General features: G+C 45.0%; 3 protein-coding genes across 5 annotated transcripts; 2 read left to right on the top strand and 1 right to left on the bottom strand.

The window, feature by feature from the left end:
* Nucleotides 1–416: 416 nt before the first annotated feature.
* LOC111077813 (ras guanine nucleotide exchange factor B) lies at nucleotides 417–19,868 on the top strand. Of its 2 annotated transcripts, XR_005968641.1 has the most exons (6): nucleotides 417–628; nucleotides 720–1,012; nucleotides 1,086–2,156; nucleotides 2,219–2,439; nucleotides 2,506–2,778; nucleotides 19,850–19,868. XR_005968641.1 is itself a non-coding variant. In XM_022372234.2 (5 exons), exons 1-5 carry the CDS (start codon nucleotides 617–619, stop codon nucleotides 2,712–2,714), a joined length of 1,806 nt encoding a protein of 601 aa, XP_022227926.2. In that variant the 5' UTR covers nucleotides 417–616; the 3' UTR covers nucleotides 2,715–3,517. The 2 variants fall into 2 exon arrangements, 1 of the variants encoding a protein (XP_022227926.2); XM_022372234.2 differs by lacking the exon at nucleotides 19,850–19,868 and having other exon boundaries at nucleotides 2,506–3,517.
* Nucleotides 7,151–12,958, top strand: LOC111077812 (protein hairless). Of its 2 annotated transcripts, none has more exons than XM_022372233.2 (6): nucleotides 7,151–7,295; nucleotides 7,766–8,472; nucleotides 8,549–8,722; nucleotides 8,819–9,693; nucleotides 9,755–11,357; nucleotides 11,429–12,958. In XM_022372233.2, the coding sequence occupies exons 2-6, from the start codon at nucleotides 7,818–7,820 to the stop codon at nucleotides 11,455–11,457; spliced, it is 3,336 nt and encodes a 1,111-aa protein (XP_022227925.2). In that variant the 5' UTR covers nucleotides 7,151–7,295; nucleotides 7,766–7,817; the 3' UTR covers nucleotides 11,458–12,958. The 2 variants fall into 2 exon arrangements, with proteins under 2 accessions (XP_022227925.2, XP_022227924.2); XM_022372232.2 differs by lacking the exon at nucleotides 7,151–7,295 and adding an exon at nucleotides 7,312–7,676.
* Nucleotides 14,214–20,248, bottom strand: LOC111077835 (phosphatidylinositol 4,5-bisphosphate 3-kinase catalytic subunit delta isoform). Its single transcript, XM_022372259.2, has 8 exons — nucleotides 20,114–20,248; nucleotides 17,118–19,153; nucleotides 16,845–17,051; nucleotides 16,199–16,786; nucleotides 15,821–16,127; nucleotides 15,568–15,738; nucleotides 15,378–15,497; nucleotides 14,214–15,310 (listed from the first exon to the last, which is right to left on the bottom strand). Exons 2-8 carry the CDS (start codon nucleotides 18,944–18,946, stop codon nucleotides 15,182–15,184), a joined length of 3,351 nt encoding a protein of 1,116 aa, XP_022227951.2. The 5' UTR covers nucleotides 18,947–19,153; nucleotides 20,114–20,248; the 3' UTR covers nucleotides 14,214–15,181.
* Between the last annotated feature and the right edge of the window lie 466 nt (nucleotides 20,249–20,714).

Here is a 20,714-nt window from a genome sequence, read left to right as displayed (position 1 = left end):
TGGAACAAAACGTTTATAATTCATCAGTTCATCAATTAAAGGAAATATGGTATACAAAAGTCCAAACGCGTAGAAGAAGTTTGGTTGACCAGCAACACTGACGTCAAATTCCGGTACACACTTACGTTCTACTCTTTGGCCATTTTGTTTGAACCTTATTATGTAAACAATCCAATGAAAAAGAGTTCTGAAAACTAGCCAATCCTGAACAGAATTTATTGAGGAATTCGATAAATTTATTTGTTTAGAGCTGAGAGGGCTACAAAGCTATTAACATTAAACGGAATATCAAAGTCAACGAATATCAATGCAATCTTTTCCTGTCCTTCAGTATATTTCGGTATATTATGAAAATGAAAAGGTATATTTTATCATATTTTTGATGGTCAGGCGGTATATTTGTTCAATAAGCCCGCGGTCACACTGATCCTTGCAAGGACAACAAATTCGCCAGGATACAGTTTTTTCTCCTTTTGTCTCCCAATTAGTGCAGTCTCGTCCCTATTCCAATTGGAGAGCTCCTATGAGCCGTTAGCGTCCCGATTCCAAAATGCATTGGTGGCGTCCCAGCAAATAGATGCCGCTGCAGTAGCCAGACAGCAGCCCACAGCCGAAAATGAACAATTTGGTAAGTGGGTGGTAGTGGTGGCCGTTTGTGTATGTGTAGGCGTGTCTGTGTGGGATTTCATGGTATGCGGCCTGTGTATCAATTGTTGCAGGAGCACGTTAAGCACTTCTACCCAGAGAACTATAAATTGGATCTATCGGAGACGATGAAGGCGGCACTATCCAAGGGTCCTGGAGTCGGGGGCGTGGCCAGCGGGGCGTCACACAGCGACATGTTGCCGCAGCCGAATGCCGGACTGCCCGGCGTGGGCTATGTGACCGAGAAGCTCTACATGCTGCTCCAGCTCTATTTGCAGAACAAGGGCTGGAACCCGAGCGCCGAGCTGCTGCAGTGCTTCAGCGATTTGAAGGAAAACGCCATGCTGCCCAGCGCCGCCTACCTGCAGTAAGTATATAAGCGTAGCGAGTGTATCTAAAAGTGCCCTCCACTCAATCAAGTTCGTCTCCTCCATGAATAGGGTTCTGGCCAATCGTCTGACGCTGGACTCCCAGGGTCGTCTGATTCTGCGTGACAATGGAAAGATTGTCCTGCCTTTTGAGCATTTCGCCAATGCGGTCATGCTGAAGCACATGTCCGGCCCACACGGGCTTCATCTAAGTGTGGACGCCACGGTGCGGGCTGTCATCGAGTCCTACACGATTGGCCGGGATCAGTTCGGTATGGAGAAGGAGTTCATCATCGAGGTAGTCCAGTCCTGCCCCAGCCCAGCCTGCCGTTACTACAAGAACCACATGGGCATCTCGCCCATGCCATTCATGGAACAACAGTATCCTGGCGTAAATACGCCCGACTTTTTGCAGCGACTCTCCCATCTGCCGCCCAGCAGTGCAGCCGGATCAAGTGCTGCAGCTGGGTCTGCCTCCAGCGCTGCCAGCAGCACCAGCTCAAGCAATGTGGAAATTGACTTATCCAAGTCGACGGGCTCCAAGGTGGCGCAGGTTCCAGTACCTCCACAGCTCCAGCATCTGACCAAGCAGCAGCAGAACAGCATTCAGACGCAGCTCTCCCAGATCAGTGCTGCCGCCGCACATCATCAACAGCAGCAGCAGCAGCAGCAACAACAGCAGCAGCAACAGCAGCAACAACAGCAGCAACAACAGCAACAGCAGCAGGCCCAGGCGCAGGCCAAGCACCAGCAGCAGCTTACGGCGGCTCTGATACAGCAACAGAATCGCGTGCTTGCCCAGCAGAGTCTCGAGAAGCTAAGCAACTTGAGCCCGCTGGAAAAACAGCGTGTATTTGCTCAACTGGATCCCAAGCATTTTGATCCCATGGCCGTGGCTGCAGCAGCAGCCAATTTGCAGATCCAGGGACTGATGCAATCGCAGGCAGTGGCCGCCGCCGTGGCTGCGAATCAGCAACCACCTCCGGTCGCCAGCACATCCACGTCTGTCGGTTCTGGTGTCAGTTCGCAAACCCATCACCATCAAATGCCACCGCCATCGCAGTCGCCGCACTCATCTTCATCGTCTTCCTCGCACTCGTCGCTGGATCAGCTCTCACATAAGAATGTAGCTGATTCCTTGCGGTTAGTTTGATGGCATTTATTAGTTTTTAGTTAATGTTAATCACAAGTGTTTCTCTTTGCAGCTCAAATCTTGATTCGATTGAATCGAACAAAGATCTGCTGGCCCTGCACAACGGGGCCTGGGCCACCAGCGATGCCAATCGCATGGACCACATGGCCGTTGGGCAGGACAAGATTGTACGCATTTTCTCCGAACTTATGCGGAACATGTCTCGCATGAAGACCTACATACGTCCATCCATGTGCAAGCCCTACGGCAAGCAGAGCGAGAGTCTGCAGAAGAGTAAGTAGAGGGAGAACCGGTTTATTCGTATTCGTCTGCGATATTAGACACTGACTTCATTTGCAGCACTCATGGACACCATTCAGATTGTGCAAACGCTGCGCAACTGCCTACCGGCTCCCCACATACCGGTATCCTCCTGGAAGAGTGAGAGCGAAGGTAACTTGGGTACAGGTGTGGGCGTTGGCGTCGGTGTCGGTGTCGCCGTTCCACAAGGACTAAATCTGAGCGCCGCTTTGGGTCTGCCATCAGGCAGGGTGGATAACATGCACTAGGCGGGGATGGTAAGATGGCACCCAACAGAATGATATATCATCACATACACACACACACACACACTTTACGCTCAAATTCGTCCAGAATTTCGAGAATACATAGTATTACATACTTAAACCCATTTATATTATAAGGATAGAGGTTCACCTTCATAGGCTTGGCTCCAGTTTTCTTTTAGCAATTATGTGCCATGTTCAACACAAGACTTGATTTCGTTTCAACCCTTGACTGACATTTAGATATGTACGAGTATATGTTGCGCCCCGATCCTGATTGGGATTATGGTTGGGTGCGGTGCGGTGCGGTGCCCCATGCACTATACAAGTGGTCAACCCTCATATGTTGAGACTTGTAGGGTGCATCGAAACAGCGGTTGGAACCGTTTTTTATGAATCTATCTCCTTTATTGACTTATTCCTCACTCTCTGTACTTCCCGATTTGGCATGCAAAATTAACACGCAAAATGGAGAATTAGTTAAAAAATTGGCAAAACGTCTGTGATATTTAAATTATGTTGGCATATGGAAAGGAAAACTAAATTTAATTTTTTTTATATTGTGTGCCCTTTGTTGTGACGATTTTACAATTTACTCTGTGCAATACCTAATAAGCATCTATTCTTAACTATTCCTGTGCAATTGACGACTTCTGACCCATATCAAACCCAACTCGATTCTAACAATGGCAGCATGCCCCCCAATACATAATACATAATATACATATGTACTACAAACGAGTATATAGACGGCATAAGATTTATATTATATTTTGCATTAGAAATACATACATATTTAGGCTATATTTATCACGGCTCATTGACTGAGCAGATTGAGGAGGAGTCTGAGAAGCGATGAGACAAAATGAGTTGTGTTTAAATTTAAGAAGCTGAAAAAGATGAAGCAGATGGTTGTATTCCAGCTACACGCATACGCATAGGCTATTCAAATATAATTTATTCCGTGCTCATCATTGAAATAACCGACTCGTAGCATGCAAACAGTATTAAACCCAATAAAAGGACACTTGCAAATCATAAGTATTTATCTAGCTAAAGTGAATGCATTTAGCATAACATAACATAATCGCTTGATGTTTACCTTCTGGACCTAAATAAACATTTTATTCTATAAAAAAACAACGGTGCTTAACATGGATGAAACAAATTTCCGCTATTTATATTTAAGTGTGGGAGGACAACAAAGAATTGACGAAGGACTCGTTGGCGGCGTCTTGGCAGCGCCTCCACTGGCGATAAGTGTAACGTAACTCGCCCAGCCAGCCATCCAGCTAGCAGTTTATCGCCGGCACTTTGATTGTAGCCGTATTAATTTGCATAGCGTACGCACTGCGGATCCGCGTGCCCCGTGATTTATGGCCTGATTTATGCAGCCCGTTTTATGCTCATGTGCAAATTTGTGTCAACTTGTAACTAGTGCTGCAAAACGTCGACGTTGTTTCTTTACTTTTAAACGCCTACAACTGGTCAGGGCACAGACAGTGCTGGAAACTGCAACACAGAAGGAGATGAGAAGAGGAGGAGGAGGATAAGAAGAAGAAGAAGAATAACCCGGTAAAAAATACAAAATTCTGAGCGAAATGGATATAGAGAGAAGAAAAAAACTATGTGCAGTTATTTTAACGCAAAATAACTATATCATTGCACACCTGCTGGAGAAGCAGCGTCAGCGACAGCGCGAGCGACAGCGACAGTGCCAGCACCAGCGCAAGAGAATGTTGGGCTCTTCCATCCTTTTCATTGCAACGGCAGACGGACAGGGAAATAGCACCAGATCAGTTAATTTTGGAAAAGGTGAGGCCCATTTATTCATAATTAGTTGGTAGCCAGGCATCTCGAAGATGCACTCAATCACTGGTCAAAGCTGTCGCCGATCCCAATAAGCCATCCATACTGAAAACATCTTACACCGCGTATCGTTTATAATATATTATAATATAATATGAATATGAATAATATAATATGAAACATGAACATTGAAATGATGAATAATAATAATAATAATAATAATGAAATGAACAGAATGAAATGAACAGAATCAAACAGAATTTACAGAATTTATCTGTTCTGTTCTGTAATACAGCAGTTGGTCCATTCTTCGTTTATATGCTTCCTGTATTCCTTTCCTCCTCCTCCTTGCCAATTTTGATTTTCAAATGGATATAATATTTTTATGGTATTGGCCAAATCTCTGGCATTTCGTTTGCTCATAAGGAGCCTATTTTTGACAAAATATTCCACTATTATTTTTGACAGAATTTAAATAATTTTTTTTTGATTTGCTCTGTTCAATATTTGCTTCCCCGCAAGCATTTGAACTAGGATTGGACCACGATGATAGGGCCTTTGATGTCGTCGACGGTGTAGGTAGCGTCAACGATGTTGACTGCGATTCAATGTCGGAGACTTCCTCTGCAGGTGGCCATGCTCCGTGCCGTTCATCAACTTGTTCATCTTCCTGTTCCCGTTCGTGTTCATCTTCGTCATGGAGTTCATTCGCCGCTGATGATGAATCATCCTGTTTTTTGTCCTGTTCCTGTTGCTTGTCCCCCTCCTCCTCATCGGAATCGGCCCGATTGTAATATTTTTTTATTGTTAGGTTGACAGTATGACATTTGTAAAAGTTCATGTTGGCGGTTTAGGTTCAAAATCACAACAACAATACGACTATTAAAACCTGTTGCTTCTGTAGAAAAAACAGTAAAGATATTTAGAGAAATCGATTGCAGACATATCGGCTAATCGGCTTTCTTTATCGTTAAAGCGGACCAAGACGAGCAGAGATATGAATAATTCTGTGTGGTCTCTAAGTGGTCAAATATCGAAGCGCGCCTCCCAAGCATCGTCCCTTCATGAGGCAGATTCCATGCCATTTGAGGAGCTGGTGGGCGCCTGTTTGGCGGTTTCCGACATCTATTTTTTTTCTCTCAGTGTCATCGACGCAAGCCGCTTTTGCAGAAGTCAGCGATGTGAGCAACATTTTTCACCTTCCCTCGACCGTGCATCAGCCCACCACGTCACAAGCGACAGCAACAGCCGCCTCGTCGGGAGCGGAGATTTCCCTCAATACCTCCATAGCCGAAGAGTATGCCCACAATGGCTCATAGCGGAGCGGGAGGGTCGACCGAATCTCCAAGAACACCAACAATTAAAAATATCATGGAGTATTTGTTTTTAAACTTTGATAGGACAACAAATGTTGGAGAACTTAAGCGGCTTATAAAGTTTTTGGAGCGTCCGGCGCATCTGTTCCTTCAAAAGAAACCCCTTTTTTTTGTACTTTGACGAGTACTATTTAATGGGTATCGTAAGTGTTTAAATAATTAATATTACTTGTACAATTCAGACATTTATATATATATATATTTATTTAATATTTTCAGCCGGCAGCAAATTTACCTATGTATATATGTACATATATGGTGAATTATTTCGCTTTTATAAATACAAATCATCCAAATATATATTTCAACAGGTACCAGTATATGTATGTTGATATAGCTGCAAACTCCAAACTGGGACTGGACAAAAATCTAATGGCCAATTGAGCGAAAATATTCTCAGGGACGCCGACCGACGATGGAAATAGGATCGAGGTGGAGGCCATCCGGAAGATGGTGGAGAAGTACTTCTCGACGCCGAATAGATCTCCAATGAACGAAATTATGGCGTACGCAACTACGCAAGCTCACCAAATGGCAGAGCTAAAAGAAGACCATAATAATTGGCATAATATTGTTGTTAAACACGCCCAAATTCGCAGAAATTACTCGTTAATTTATCTGTATTCATTATTATAAAAATATAATAATTATAAATGTTCCTTATTATCTGAATTTATCTGTATTATTATTATAAAAATAAATTAATTATAAATGTTCCTTAACTGTATTAATTATTATAAAATTTTCCCACTCCATCTGCGATATACCAAACAAATACCAGGCTATCAGATTTTCAAAAAAAATTGTATGGAATTGTAACAAAAAAATACTAAAATAGCGCCCATACAAAAATTTTGTTTGCAGATTGTAACAAATAAATACCATGCAAATGGTTCCAGTTCCAGTTCGATGATTAGTTCCAGTTCATCAGCTGTTTTAGTCCCAGTTCCGGCAGTGCTGGTAACTGCAATAGGCAGTAGTTTTTGCTCCTCACTATGTATGTTGTCTTCCATTTGAGGAATATAGTGGTGAGGGAAAATTGGCTTAGGGAACAGAAGCCAGTAAAATGTTTGCTTGTAATTTTAAATAAATTAAAATTAGGAGAATTTACTACAGTTTTCCACTTTTTTATATAGAAGGGGGCTAAGTGGGTTAAGTTCGTTCATTTTGTTTTCATCGGTATTTTCCGGTATATTTAAGAGGATCCGACGGTATATTTCTGAGGGTCAGACGGTTTAGACAAATCCGCGGTCACACTCTTGTTGGTTGATAATTTTAAAATTTATTTATTAATTTATTGGTTTAAATCAGTTGAATTAATAATTTGTTTGCTGACCAGCGTGGTCGCACGTGGCCACAGCCTATTACGCGCATTATCGGATATCGATATCTGCTGATGGTAATTGGAGAACGTTTTTTCTATTTTATCTCCTCCTTTTCCCACTTCGTTTTGTGCTCTTCCTCTCTTTGTGCTCTGCTCTTCCGCCAGCAGCAGCCAGCCCCAATGCCTATGCCAATAGTAAACTCTGTGCGTGAAAACATATAAGACAAAGTAAATGCAGCGATAAACGGCGGCCGAAAATGCTGTGGGCCATGTGTGCAATAAAGTAAATTGTTCAGTTTCCAAAACACGAAAATGGTACCCAGACCAGACGCTCCCATTGCCGTGCCGAGCTGGCATATTTTGATACGCGACGCCGTCGTCGTTGAGTTATGTCCCGGCTGCGGACTGTGCGCGAGGAATTTACAACAAAAACAAAATGAAAATTGTATTTAAATTGTATGAAACCAATTAGAAAACCGAACTGGAGTTAATTTTTAATCAACGAAAATCATTTTGCAAACACATGAAAATGTTTTTCTTTGAAGGCCAACTCTAAATGACGTCACAATTGTAACAGAGTGCAACAGACAGACAACAATGACCGATGAGCATAAAAGTACCATTAACAGTAACAGCAGCAGCAACAACTCCAACAACAACAGCAACGACAGCAACAGCAACGAACGCATAATTGCAGAGGCGGCAGCACAGTTTCTACTCAAAAATGGTTTGAACGGCAGCTTTCCACTGCCCCCGCCCCTGCCCGCGAACCTAAGCACGAGCACTAGCACGACAGCAGGCAGGACGCCGACGCCCTCCTCAACATTGTCATCATCATCAACATCAGCTCATCCAGCCTCATCAAATGGCTTTTTGCCGCATGTCAGCACGCCCACAACAAAGACAACTAGAAGCAGCAACAGTCCCAGTCGCAGGCCCAGCCCAAGCCCAACAAGCAGCAGCTCTTCAGCGATGGCGGCATCTGCTACGGTGGCAGCGACTAGTGCCCTCGTCGGCTCTGGTCCCAAGCCAGTCGATGTAATGGGCGGTGTGCTGGACTACAGTTCCTTAAGCAGTGTGCCGAGTGCCACCGCCGCCGTTGCCGCATCCATGGCGCCCACAGGATCGCTGAAGAGCGGGAAGGGTGCTGGCAGCAACAGCAACAGCAGCTTTGATATGGGCAGGCATCCGATATCGACGCACAGCAACAATAGCACGGCCGGCTACGGCGGTCGTTTGCAGTTCTTTAAAGGCAAGTTTAAAACATAAACCTAAACCCATTTCCGTAAAGATAAAACAACAAACAACATCCATCTTCTGCGCAACAGATGGCAAATTCATATTGGAACTGGCACGTTCGAAGGACGGCGATAAGAGCGGATGGGTGTCAGTAACGCGCAAGACATTTCGCCCCCCATCCGCGGCCACCTCGGCCACCGTGACCCCAACGTCTGCAGTGACGACAACGTATCCAAAGAACGAGAATTCCACATCTCTGAGCTGTAAGTGTTACCCATTTGGCATTTGACTAACCATTAGCTATACCATGAAGCGGGCATGAGAATTTCTGAGCAACAAATTAATTTGTGTGTTTGCAGTTTCGGATGACAATAGCTCGATACAATCATCGCCGTGGCAACGAGATCAGCCCTGGAAACAGTCGAGACCACGACGCGGCATATCCAAAGAACTGTCGCTCTATTACCATCGTCCCAGGCACAGTGTCCTTAGCAGGGCTGCCCTGCAGACAGCTTCACGCAAGCGACGACGACCACACGAGCCCATTGTCCAGAGCGAGGATCAGCAGCCAATCTTCGAAATGGTCAAGGCGGAGAATGGCGATGAGACACTGAAGGCCGAAAGCGGAGAAATAGCTGAAGGTGGCACTGGCACTGGCACAGGTACCGGCGCTGCTGCAGCGGAGGCTTCAGCAGAAAGTGCAAATGAGATTAAAACGGAAAAACCAGAAACGATCAAAGTAGAACCGGAAGAAATGCCCGAAACGGAGTCGAATAAGGCCGAAATCAATGATAACCGCGAGTCAATTGAGGAAGCCCCTGAGCTGAAGGCTGAGACAATAGTTAAAGTCGAGCCAACGGTTGAAGAGACTGCTCCTTCCGCTGCAGCTGCGGAGAAGATGAACACGAGTGAGGATGAAGATGCCATGTCGATGACAGTTAATGAACCTCCAAAACCGCCGTTGATACGGACAACGACGGTAAACGGCAGCAGCACCGGCAACACTGGCAGCGAAGTAAATGGCGATCACAAGACGCCGCGAGCAGACAGAAGACTTAAAATGCCGAAACCCAGAGCCAAGCTCAGCAGCATCATTCAGAAACTTATCGATGGGGTGCCAGCACGTCTAGAGCAATTGTCCAAGGCACCAGCGTCGACAGTGGCGGCAGGCACGGCAGCAGAGCGCAGCGGTGGCGGAGCCATCGGGAATCTAAGTCACTCACTGACGCACAAGGTAAGTTGGGCTCTGTCCATGTCCCCCCAAAATAGCTGAAAACTAACGCACAATCTTTTAGGTTTCGCCACCATCGTCGGCCGCGGCAGCCAGCCGTCTAGTCGAGTACCATCATCAGCATGTCTCGCCCAGGAAGCGCATCCTACGCGAGTTTGAGAAGGTGTCGCTGGAGGACAATGGATGTGTAAACAATGGCAGCGGAAGCGGAGGCAGTAGCAGTGGTGGTGGGGCCGGTGGTAAACGCAGCCGTGCCAAGGCTTCGGCGCCGCCCAGCAAGTCAGCGCCTATGAATCTGGCACCGCCACAAGGAAAGCCCAGCAGCAGCACACCAACCACATCGCCAGCCCCGGTACCGGCATCGCAGCCCACACGCCTGAACAGCTCATACAGCATACACTCTCTCCTGGGCGGAGGCAGTGGCAGCTCATCATCCTCCTCCTCGTCATCTTCCAAGAAGACCATCGACCATCCGGCGGCCATCATCAGCAATGTGCATCATCAGCATTCGTTGTATGGCAATTCCGGAAACTATCCACGCTCCCTACTCAGCTCGCCCAAGTCGCCCGATATGAGCGGCAGCAATGGTGCGGGTGGTGGTGCCGCCGGTGGAAAGTCCCCCTCACATGCTGTCAGTAAGAAACGCTCGCCCCCCTACACGGCTGGGTCGCCGCTGCCCGTGGACTATGGTCATTCGTTCTACAGAGATCACTATTCTGGAGCCGGGGGTCGATCATCAACGTCGACTGGATCAGCGGTTTCGCCACACATTTCACACGGAGGAGGAGGTGGCGGCTTAGCGTCGCAAGATCTATCACCGCCCCGTTGCACGACAGCCTCCCCCGCTACCACACCTCGCACCGTTCCCAAGAAGACTGCCTCGATACGCCGCGAGTTTGCCTCGCCAACAGCCAGCAGCAGCAGCTGTCCTTCGCCCGGTGACCGAAGTACATCGCCACCAGATCGTCGGCACATGCATCTGCAGCGTGGATCACCAGCCTCCGGCTCGCCCTTGCACTACTATATGTATCCACCGCCGCAGGTGAACGGCAATGGATCATCCGGCAGCCCGACGGTGCCTGTGTCATCAGGCAGTAGTGCAGCCGCTGCGGCGGCGGCAGCAGCAGCAGCTGCCGCGTACATTCCCTCGGTAGTGTCGCCGTCGCTTTACCATCCCTACATATCCACACTGGCAGCCCTGAGACACCCGTTGTGGGTGCACCATTACCAGGCGGGAGCCTCGCCGTTAATGCCGCCGCATCCACAGGCCAGCAGCAGTTCGGCTGCAGCCGCGGCCGCGAGACTGTCACCGCCCTCGCCGTATCATCCGTTCGGCTATAATGGCGTAGGGGCAGCTGCTGTGGCGGCTGCTGCAGCTGCTGCCGCGTTTGGACAGCCCGCCCCCAGTCCGCATACACATCCGCATTCGCATCCGCATACACATCTGACACATCCCGCGGCACTAACACACCACACGCCTGCACACCTGGCCACGCCAAAACTGACTGATAGTAGTACCGATCTAATGTCTGCAGCGTCCAGTCATCGCACAGCCTCCACTTCGCCGACCAGCTCCAATGCATCTGCCTCCTCGGCGGCAGCTACCGGCGCCGGCTCCTCCTCCGCATTGTTTCATAATAGTAGCCTAAGGAATGAACAAAGTTCAGGTGAGTCTCCCTCCATCTAAGACTCCATCTGAGGCTGAGGTCTGAGCTAATGTCAATTTTCGTTCCTTCAGACTTACCACTGAATCTGTCGAAGCACTGAGACACAAACACACACACACGCCCCAGCTGCCCCAGTTTATGGGCCAACCATCGAGTTAAGTACATTACCGCACTAGTAGCGCTTAAGATGACATTCAACTACACATACAATTATTTGATAAGTTCGCTGCTAATTTAGTTGTAACCGAATTGTTTTAGCCTAAGGTTCTCGATTTAGGGCAGTAAATTCAAACAAAACGAAAGGAGATGAGATGAGACGAGACGAGAATAGCGGAAATGAAACAAAGAAACGAAGAGCTACAAGGAAATCAAAACAGACTCCGACAAATGTTTTAAGCCCCTTCAAAACAAAAACAAAAAACTATTTATACAATCAGTTGAGAAATGGAACCCTTCGATACACATATTTAATATGCAAAGGAATTTTATTCTCTGCCAACTAATAAGTAACAATACAATTAACGCATTTTTCTATAGGATGGATGTATAAATTGCACGTCTTAAAGAATCTCAAACAAAATGAGTTACGTTTTTTCATCAAAACATTTCCTTGAAACAGACTGAACCTGAATTTTTTTAGAAAAAAAAAGAAAGAAAAACCGATAAAGAAATATAAAAGAGTTATTTATGGATCGCAGCATCTAACATTTAAAGTGTATTTTACAAACCTAAAAGAACAGATTTTTATAAAAAGCGTGTGCCTTTAAAAATGAAATGTAAAGAAAACTAGGGATACATATATTTAAAAAAAAACAAGAAGATATAAACCCAGAAGACAGACAAATTTACCACAATACATCTAGAGAAATAGTAATCCATTCACAGATGCTCTACAGGTGGAATCACTTTAGATATGATATCCCAAAAAGCGAGGTCCAAAAGGCAAGAAGTCGACGAGGTGCTGTACAAAGTAGACCGACCCCCATATACGATTTTAATTTGATATTTGTAAATCCACTGGAATAACTTTTTGGATTGATTCTGGCCTTACTCCAGAATCCAGCCAAAGATTGTGATATTCCCCCAAAAACATGTTTTTGTGTTTGAAAGGTTCTATGAGTAGATCTCGACCTGTAATAGGTGGTGAAACCCATACTATCTTTTAATAACAAACCCGTTCCATTGTTCGTTTAATGTACTTTACTTATGGGGCTTAAATCAAACCCCATAATAATGATTAACATTACTATTCAAATATTGTTCCAGATTTGTATAGCTTTACTTAGTACAGCCTTTAGTCAATGTCCCGCCCAATCAAAAGCAAATGAAAATGTACAAAAATTCACATATACAAGAAAAGAAAATATTTACAAAATACTGAAACAGAAAACTGACAAAATTTATCCTAAAAATGTTAAATTAAAGCCGAAATTCGTACAACTGAAACTGATAAGTACTACTATATTCCTAAATGCAAAAAAAAGACAAAAAAACAAAAATACGAACCGCGGTTTCTCATATTTTCTAAATTATTTATATAAATCAAATGACTATTTATATGTATGTACTGGTACGTGTTTATATGTAGGAAAAAGGAAAATAATTTTAATTGTATATACAGTATTTTTACACAAAAACAAAAACAAACAAAGTAAAAATTTAAAGCAAGAAAATAACCAATATATTTAATACACATACACCTATTTTTATAAAGGATTTTAACAATATAATGCTGTATATTTGATAAATATATGTATACACAGAAAACGATTCCATTAGAGGTCAAGCGGAAAGCGAAAAAAAGTATCAACATGTTGCACAATTTGCTGTTAACCTTTTACTAAACAAAACAACAAGAACAACAACAAAACGAAACAAAAATATTAATTTCCATGAAAATTCCATATGGTTTTTACTACCTACTGATTAGCTAATAGCTAGGCGCCTAGGGACTATTACTTTATTTTTACATTTTTTTGCATCGATCGGTACTGTGTACGACGTTTTGTTTTATTGAATCCGTAGTGTTAGTAGACATAACCATCAGTTTGTTTAGAGCGCTGGCATTGATGGATTGATCCATCATTGTATGTATGTTACTATGTATCCACAGTCCACCAGTGAGCGGAGCGGCATAGCCCGAAAATTATAATGGGAAACAGCAAGCAAAAGGGTTTTAGATATACATATGTATTTAATATTACTGCATCCTCTTGATGCTGGTATGTGTGTAAAGTAAAACGGAAACAAAATTAATTTTAAACAAATATATTTTATATAGGTCTACTATGTATGTATACATGCAACTGAAACTGAATACTTGATGTCAAATAAAAACCTATACTAAATGTGTGACAAATAATTTATTTAAATTTTTCCCACATTTTTATTAAGTAATAGTTTTTTTTGGACGACATTCAGGACTTGAAGGGTGTATATCACAGGGAACTGTCACCTGAGATATCAACTCATGCTATTTAAACTGGTTATAGACTCCTTAAGATGCTGTAAAATGAAGCAGGAAACGGCGCCCCTTCACAGGAATTGGCAAATAAGACCAATCAAGACCTACTGGCCGGTAAATATTTATCAATATATGGTCCAAGAGCCAAAGGGCCTTGCTTTAATAATACCCATCGTTTGGTATTGATAATGGATTCTAAAATGGGTCTCTTGGGTCAACAGGGTGATGGCTCTACCAGTATGGATTATCAGCTTAGGTGGCTTAGCCCCTTCCGGTTCGTCTATGTACATTTGGTTCGGTGTTCAGGGTTCGACGCTTGGATTTGGGTTCTTGCTCTGGCGATTCGCTTCCACCCCCCACCAATCCCATTGAAACACGATTGAGTTGTTGAGACGAATACAAATACATTCGATCGTAAACGTAGAAGCACATGATGTACATACATACATATGTATGTATGTTTGTATGTACATATTTATATATTTCTTGTTTTGATTACATTCTATACACTCGTTCATATATGTATGTATGTATGCATGCATGTATGTGTATAATTCGTTTCATTTAATTATAATTATCCAGCGATTTACAAAATACATTACAAGTACTAGTACATATAAGACTATAACACTATGAAATGAACAGAAACCAGGGAAACACACACGCAATAAATTTCAGATTTTCTGCTTGCTGCTGGAGAGGAAACAAATTATGGTACAAGTACACAATATAAATCATCGTAATTTAGGTATAGAAAACAAATTAACGTTAACGTTTTAACTTATGGTGTAAATGTCGCACTTAATTAAATACATATAGCATAATAGGATACATTCTTCTGCACAGGTGCACGGGTTTCAATACAACAAATGGATGATACGACAACAAAAACAATACAATAGGGTCCAAAAGGTCAAGGGTCATTGTTCAAATATCAAATATATATATATATATATATGGGGCAATCGAAGAGACAGACATTTAAATAAGTAAGCAGTACAGTAAACTATATTGGAGCACTTGTGGGAGTGACTGTATCAATCGTATTACATATATGTAATATATATATATATATTTATATAGGGGTGTGTGTGTGTGTGTGGTTGTGTGGGGGGCCTAACATAGTGAACACATACATATGTAGTTTTGAACTTGGTTTTATGCATTTTATGGAAACTCGCCCACCCGCCGTTGCGGTGGCAGTACCAATGTAAACTTAAGCAGAAATGATTCAGAATTGATCCTTCTAGGACTTTGCTTCCGAGTGGGTGAGAGATAGTGTTTTGGAAACACACCGTTGTGCAATCGTGCGTTGCTTGTTGCACTTTGTTGATTTGATGTACTGCTTGTCTTTCACTGTCTACTGTTTGTTGTTCTTGGAGAAATTGTGCGAGGCCCAATTTAGGGAAGTTTTCCAGGAGTTAGCCAAAGCTTCGCTGAATTTCGCCCGGAAATGTTCGCGTGCTTTTTCCTCCGTATAGTCCAGCACCTGAAATTGATGGTAATTGTAGACGGGGCGTGGCTATCGATCGATCAACCATTCGATTCCAACTTACCAAAGTTTCGCGTAGATAGTTCAAATCCTTCTCGGAGGACAGTTCCGGCAGTCCCGTTGAAATCATCATTGAGAACAGCGATAAGATAAGGCAGCCGTGTTTGCGTAATGTTAAAAATGCCTGCAATAAAAGGGTAGATTGAAACCGATATAGTCCTGCCCTGTCCTCTGTCTGATTGAATTTCACATACGCGCTCGCACAATTCCTGAAAGTGACAAAACTCTTTCGCTTCGCGATCGTTGCAGCCCTTGTTGATGACGTACACAAAATCGTGGGTGAGCACAAAAGGTACACGCTCCCGGCGCACACCAAACTTCTCCTTAAAGTGTCCCAAGATGTGTCCAAAGTCGATGTGAAACAGCTGAGGATCAAAAAGGATTTCATTTTCATACAGAATTTGTTTGATTGAGTGACTGGATGGATGGATGGATGAATAGACTCACCTGTCCATTCCTCTTGACCATTATGTTGTCGGAATGACGGTCTGCCACGCCCAGTACATAGGTGGCCACACAGTAGCCGGCACAGCTAAGCGTAAATTCATTGATTGCCTTGTTCAGCTTATCGGCGGGCTTGTTGTGCTCCTTGAGCCAACTGTATAGCGAGCCCTTCTTGAACGGCGATGTGGCCGAGAACATGCCCTTCTCCTTTTGGATATTGGCAATCGTCTCCGCATGCCGAACCACCTCAATCATGCCCAGGCGCTGCTCCATGCTGATGCAGTTGTAGATATTCATGCGAAAGTCCATGCTGAGGAGAAACAAGGATTATTAAATTATGTGGTAGAGACCAGGAGCAGGAATTATATGAACCATCCTTACCCGTCTCGTTTCCACAACTTATCCATCACTCGCAGCATCTGCAGTGTGAGCATGTCCTGGCGCAGATCATCGCCATTTTTGAATATAATGTACACATCGTTCGAGTTCAGATCGGCATTCTCGAACACCACCCACAGCGGACGCATCTTACTGTCCATCACCTTGCACTGGTCGGGCGTGACGCCGCTGCAGCGAAAACTTGGATTCAGAGGGTTCTGTATATTCTGGAAGACGCCTGTGTTCCGCTGATCCCTCAGAAAGTCCTGCAGCATGGTTTTCACCTTCTCCTTGCTGCCCTTCTTGGCTATAACAGAGCCCTGCTTCAGCTTGTCCAGCACCTGCAGCTGTTTCCGCAGCGGCGCCACATGATGCTTGCAGCCCTTCAGATAAACCTCCAGCAGGAGGCCGAATCGCGTCTGCATTGAGGGCGTTTGCATCTCGGATCGCAGATGCCAGAAGAAGTAGTGGCCGATACGCTGATTGCGCAGCGCTCGCTCCAGCAATAACACAACCAGATCACTCTCCAGATACGATTCGTGCTTGATGGCCTGCACCAGTTGAAGCAGATACAACAGCAGATCATCATCCCTATCAAGTGCAATAAAATATAGTAAAGGTATTGTTGATTGAGTGGGGGCCTCCTTACTTGAGAATTTGTAGACACTTGATTGCAAATCGACGTACAGCTGGATCCGGATAGGCATAGTCCAGCAATTCCAGTGATCGTTCAATCGAGATGAGCGGCCACCGCTTGAGGAGGTACCAAATGTCGGCCACATCATCGCGCTCCTTCCAGTACACGCAGTGCAACAGTATCGGCAGCTCTTCTGGCAATTCGCGCAGGATATCATTCCTAAAAAAGATCGATCACACATTGTAGAATTAATGGAAGTTGTGGAGTGGTTTGACTGGTATTTACCTGCGCTCCCAAATGGCATTGCGATCCTGGTCCACCATCTCATAGATCTTGTCCAGGCCGGTGTAGTTGGTGAGCAACTCCTTGAGGTCTTTCAGTGGTTTCTCCGGCTCCGCCGGCTGCTGTTGCTTCTCACGTAGGCTGGCCACTGCCCGATCCGCTGCATATTGCAGGACAGTATTCTCGCAGGGATAGCGCACGGATTCGGCGCCACTGCTGTGGAATGTAACGTGCACCAGGGCGCACTCCTCCTTGCGCGGATTCGGTTCGATGGTGCCCAGCGGATGGAACACCTCGTCCGACTGTATATCGTCCGCATATGTCCACGTGTACAGCACCTGTCGGCCAGTTCGCAAATGATCCTTGTAGTCTAAGAGCGTTGTGTTGACCCAGGCCAGGGGATTCTTGTTGTACGACACATCCTTCTGGGCGTTGTCCTTATTGTTGGATGACTTTTTGGAGCGCGACAACTTGGTCACCTCAAAGATGACGATGCAGAGCCGCGTCATGCGCGGCAGATTGCGCATCTGTATGTCAAAGTCCATGATCTGATCGTTGAAGAGGAACGTGTCGGAGCTGCCATTGGGCGCATCTATCGATCGCTGCGAGCACAGCTTGTGCTCGCCATGATAGAGACCCACATCCACGCCCACGCGAAACGCCCGTGTTTTGTCGTAGTTGACATTGCTGATGCTGTGGAGCGTCAGCTGGAAGTAGTTGCCCAAGTCCCACAGCGACGTGGGTGCCTTGTGGAGCACTACAGGTCGCTCCTTCTTGGGCGCACGCTTCAGGCCCATGCTCTGCTCGTTGTGGTGATTGATGTACGACTCCAGCCGGATCACAGACTGCAGCACCACATTGGGCACCGCCGAGTCCGAGAGCGCCTCTTGTATGTAGAGGAACTGTATCAGGGGATGATCCCCGAACAGATACTCATCGCGGCCGCTCACTTTCAGTATATAGTCGCCGGCGCGATCGTTCATCTTCATCTGCGATCGGTTCATCTTCTGCAGCGTGCTCTCGATCAACGAGAACGGTGTGTCCTTCTCCATGACGGACAGCGTGAACGTGCTCTGATCGTTCTCGTTCTTAACAACTATCAGAAAGGCAGATGTCGGATGACGCTGACGTATTAGCTCGGGCATATCTACCGATCCGGCCAGCCTCAGGGGATGCTCATAGAGGAGACGCTGCTGCCACGTAAACTGGGATCGCTCCACCTCTATGCTCTCGCAGAGGTCTGTCATGCTGCGCCTAAAGTCATCGATCTCGGGCGTGCCTTGGGTTCGGTGATGATCGAATGAGTTGCCAATCATGCCGCTGACCATCTTGGTTAGTTCATAGTCGCTGGAGAAGCTGGTGGCATCGGTACGGTCGCCCAGGGTGAGTAGACCAAAGTAGGGCTGGACTTCGCACAGGCGCTTCGTCTCGTCCGTGTAGGGTTCGATGTTGAACACAGAGATTCCGTAGAACTGGTAGTCGCACGCATCCTTGATCATATAGCCCAGGTAGTTCTGCTTCGCCAGCTTAACGACCTCCACCTTGATCTCCCGTATTGTCGTCGACGAGGGGGCCTTCAACATCAGCATGGTACCATTAGGGATCATGCATATGAGATCGACATAGTCGGGCGGATCGTTCTTCCAAAGATTAATGGAGAATCTCATGTCGGATAGGTCGTACTCTGTCACGGGCATACCGCAGCCGGAGTCCGTGTGTGAGTGCACTACATACGACGATTGCCGGTCATCCAGCATACCGCCAGGATGATGGTGATTGTGGGAAACGGAGGCGGTGCGGTTCATCGTTGCTCTGATCTCAACCAGGTGCATACCCCTCCCCGGGTGAAGTACTAAGTTTCTGGTTCACTTCTGTATGGTCTCTCTCTCGGGTTTCCCCGACGTTGCATGCAATTATTAGTTTTGTTGTTTTTGTTGTTGTTTTCGTCCTGTCGTTATCACCAGACTCTGCCTGTTTGTTGTTTTTAATGTTTTCCATTTAAATCAGCGCCGCAATCTCATTGTTAGTCATGCCGATCTCTGTGAATAATAAAGTTGAAGGTGGCGTCGGGTTATTGAATGGAATGGCGATTATCGGCACTGTTCAATTACGGAAATTACCCGCCCGCCCATTCGATAACCGCCAGAAGAAACCGCTGTAAATGTAGGCGTTCGGTTCGGTTTCGTTGCATTGAGATCCGGAAACATTCGGTCGTATCTGGTCGCCTTTAACGACCATCGGGATTATAAGTTGGATATATTTTCATGCCGCCACACATTAAATTTTAACAAAATTGGGGGCATAACTAAGCATCCTACGTAAATGAAAACTTCTTCGGAACTAATAGAAAAACGTTGACTTTATATTTAGTATGAATCACACACACAAGACATACGCCAGCTGAGAGGGGGAGGGCGGTGTGGCGGCGACCTTAAACACAAAAACAAGAATAAACCACGATGGCCCATGCCAATGGTCAACATTCAATACACTATCCGGGCAACGGCAGAGAATATCGCAGGGGTACCTTTTGCGGATTTGGTGGAATTTTATTTGTCAGTGAGATTTCCAGTGAAGAACTTATATAGGACAGTAAATATTTAATTCTGGCCTCGGTTTCGTCCTCGCCAATTTAAATTCCATTACAGAACAGGTGTATCTAGAGCTCGCGGAAGGGTATCTACAGTTACGCGGCACCGATGTCTCATCTCTAAGTCGGGATGCCACAAAAAAAAACACACACACACACACTCATATGCAAAGGTCCGTGGAAATGGAAATTGCAGCCACCAGGAAAAGCAAACGCCAAGGGACCTAGCACCGCCCTAATTTTCCCCGCCACCCCGTTAAGCAGATCATTGTTAGTCATTATATTCGACCGCATTTGTTTTTGTTTTTGATATCTTCTCCCCTTTTCGTCTCACTCTCAGTTTCGACATCTTTATCACATTTTTTTATTTTTATTTTTGGGTGTGAGCTGCGCAATTGTCGCAATTTACTTGTATTCCGGCACCGGCATCCACTCATATTTACGATTTGCCATAACCGGATGTAGCTGTATTTGACGCACGCAATATTTTTAATACGAATTTTTTGATAAATATTGTTTGTTATTTGCGATCAGTGTGACCGCGGACTTACCGATAAAATATACCGTCTGACCCTCAGAAATATGCCAAAATATACCTTCTCATTTTCATAATATACCGAAGAATATGAGTCCATCAAGGTCCATTTCCCCGATTTTAATATTCGGATTAGTAACTACTAATTACTGGAGCGCTCAGCACTGATCAAATAATTGGACACGACAAACTGATTAGTTTCCTAAAAGATTTGGTTATTTTTAGTACTCATTTCCATTTGATTATTCATAAAATAAGGTTTAATCAAAGTAAAGAAATGGTGTTCTGATGGCAAAGCTACAGCTTTTACATAGTAACTACACGCTAACTACACATTTGCTACAAAATAACTATATATCTATGTAAAGAGACCTCTAGCGAGGAAATGGGTAATACATATACTGATTATTATATCGATATTTAATGTTAGCCAGTAGAGTTGCCAGATACTGCTAAGAAACATCGATGTTTGCGT

The sequence above is a fragment of the Drosophila obscura genome, unplaced genomic scaffold (genome assembly GCF_018151105.1).
Source record: "Drosophila obscura isolate BZ-5 IFL unplaced genomic scaffold, ASM1815110v1 contig_150, whole genome shotgun sequence".
NCBI classification, from domain to species: Eukaryota; Metazoa; Arthropoda; class Insecta; order Diptera; family Drosophilidae; genus Drosophila; species Drosophila obscura.
This window is presented reverse-complemented; position numbering and strand designations above follow the sequence as displayed.

Coding starts and splice junctions, on each gene's coding strand:
- LOC111077813 (XM_022372234.2), top strand. Junction 1,013..1,085: donor CCCAGCGCCGCCTACCTGCA/GTAAGTATATAA, acceptor CTCCATGAATAG/GGTTCTGGCCAATCGTCTGA. Junction 2,157..2,218: donor AATGTAGCTGATTCCTTGCG/GTTAGTTTGATG, acceptor TTCTCTTTGCAG/CTCAAATCTTGATTCGATTG.
- LOC111077812 (XM_022372232.2), top strand. CDS start 7,657: ATGAAAATTGTATTTAAATT. Junction 8,473..8,548: donor TCGTTTGCAGTTCTTTAAAG/GCAAGTTTAAAA, acceptor TCTGCGCAACAG/ATGGCAAATTCATATTGGAA. Junction 9,694..9,754: donor GTCACTCACTGACGCACAAG/GTAAGTTGGGCT, acceptor ACAATCTTTTAG/GTTTCGCCACCATCGTCGGC.
- LOC111077835 (XM_022372259.2), bottom strand. CDS start 18,946: ATGCACCTGGTTGAGATCAGAGCAACGATGAACCGCACCGCCTCCGTT. Junction 17,052..17,117: donor AATGCCATTTGGGAGCGCAG/GTAAATACCAGT, acceptor GATCTTTTTTAG/GAATGATATCCTGCGCGAAT. Junction 15,311..15,377: donor ACTATCTACGCGAAACTTTG/GTAAGTTGGAAT, acceptor CATCAATTTCAG/GTGCTGGACTATACGGAGGA.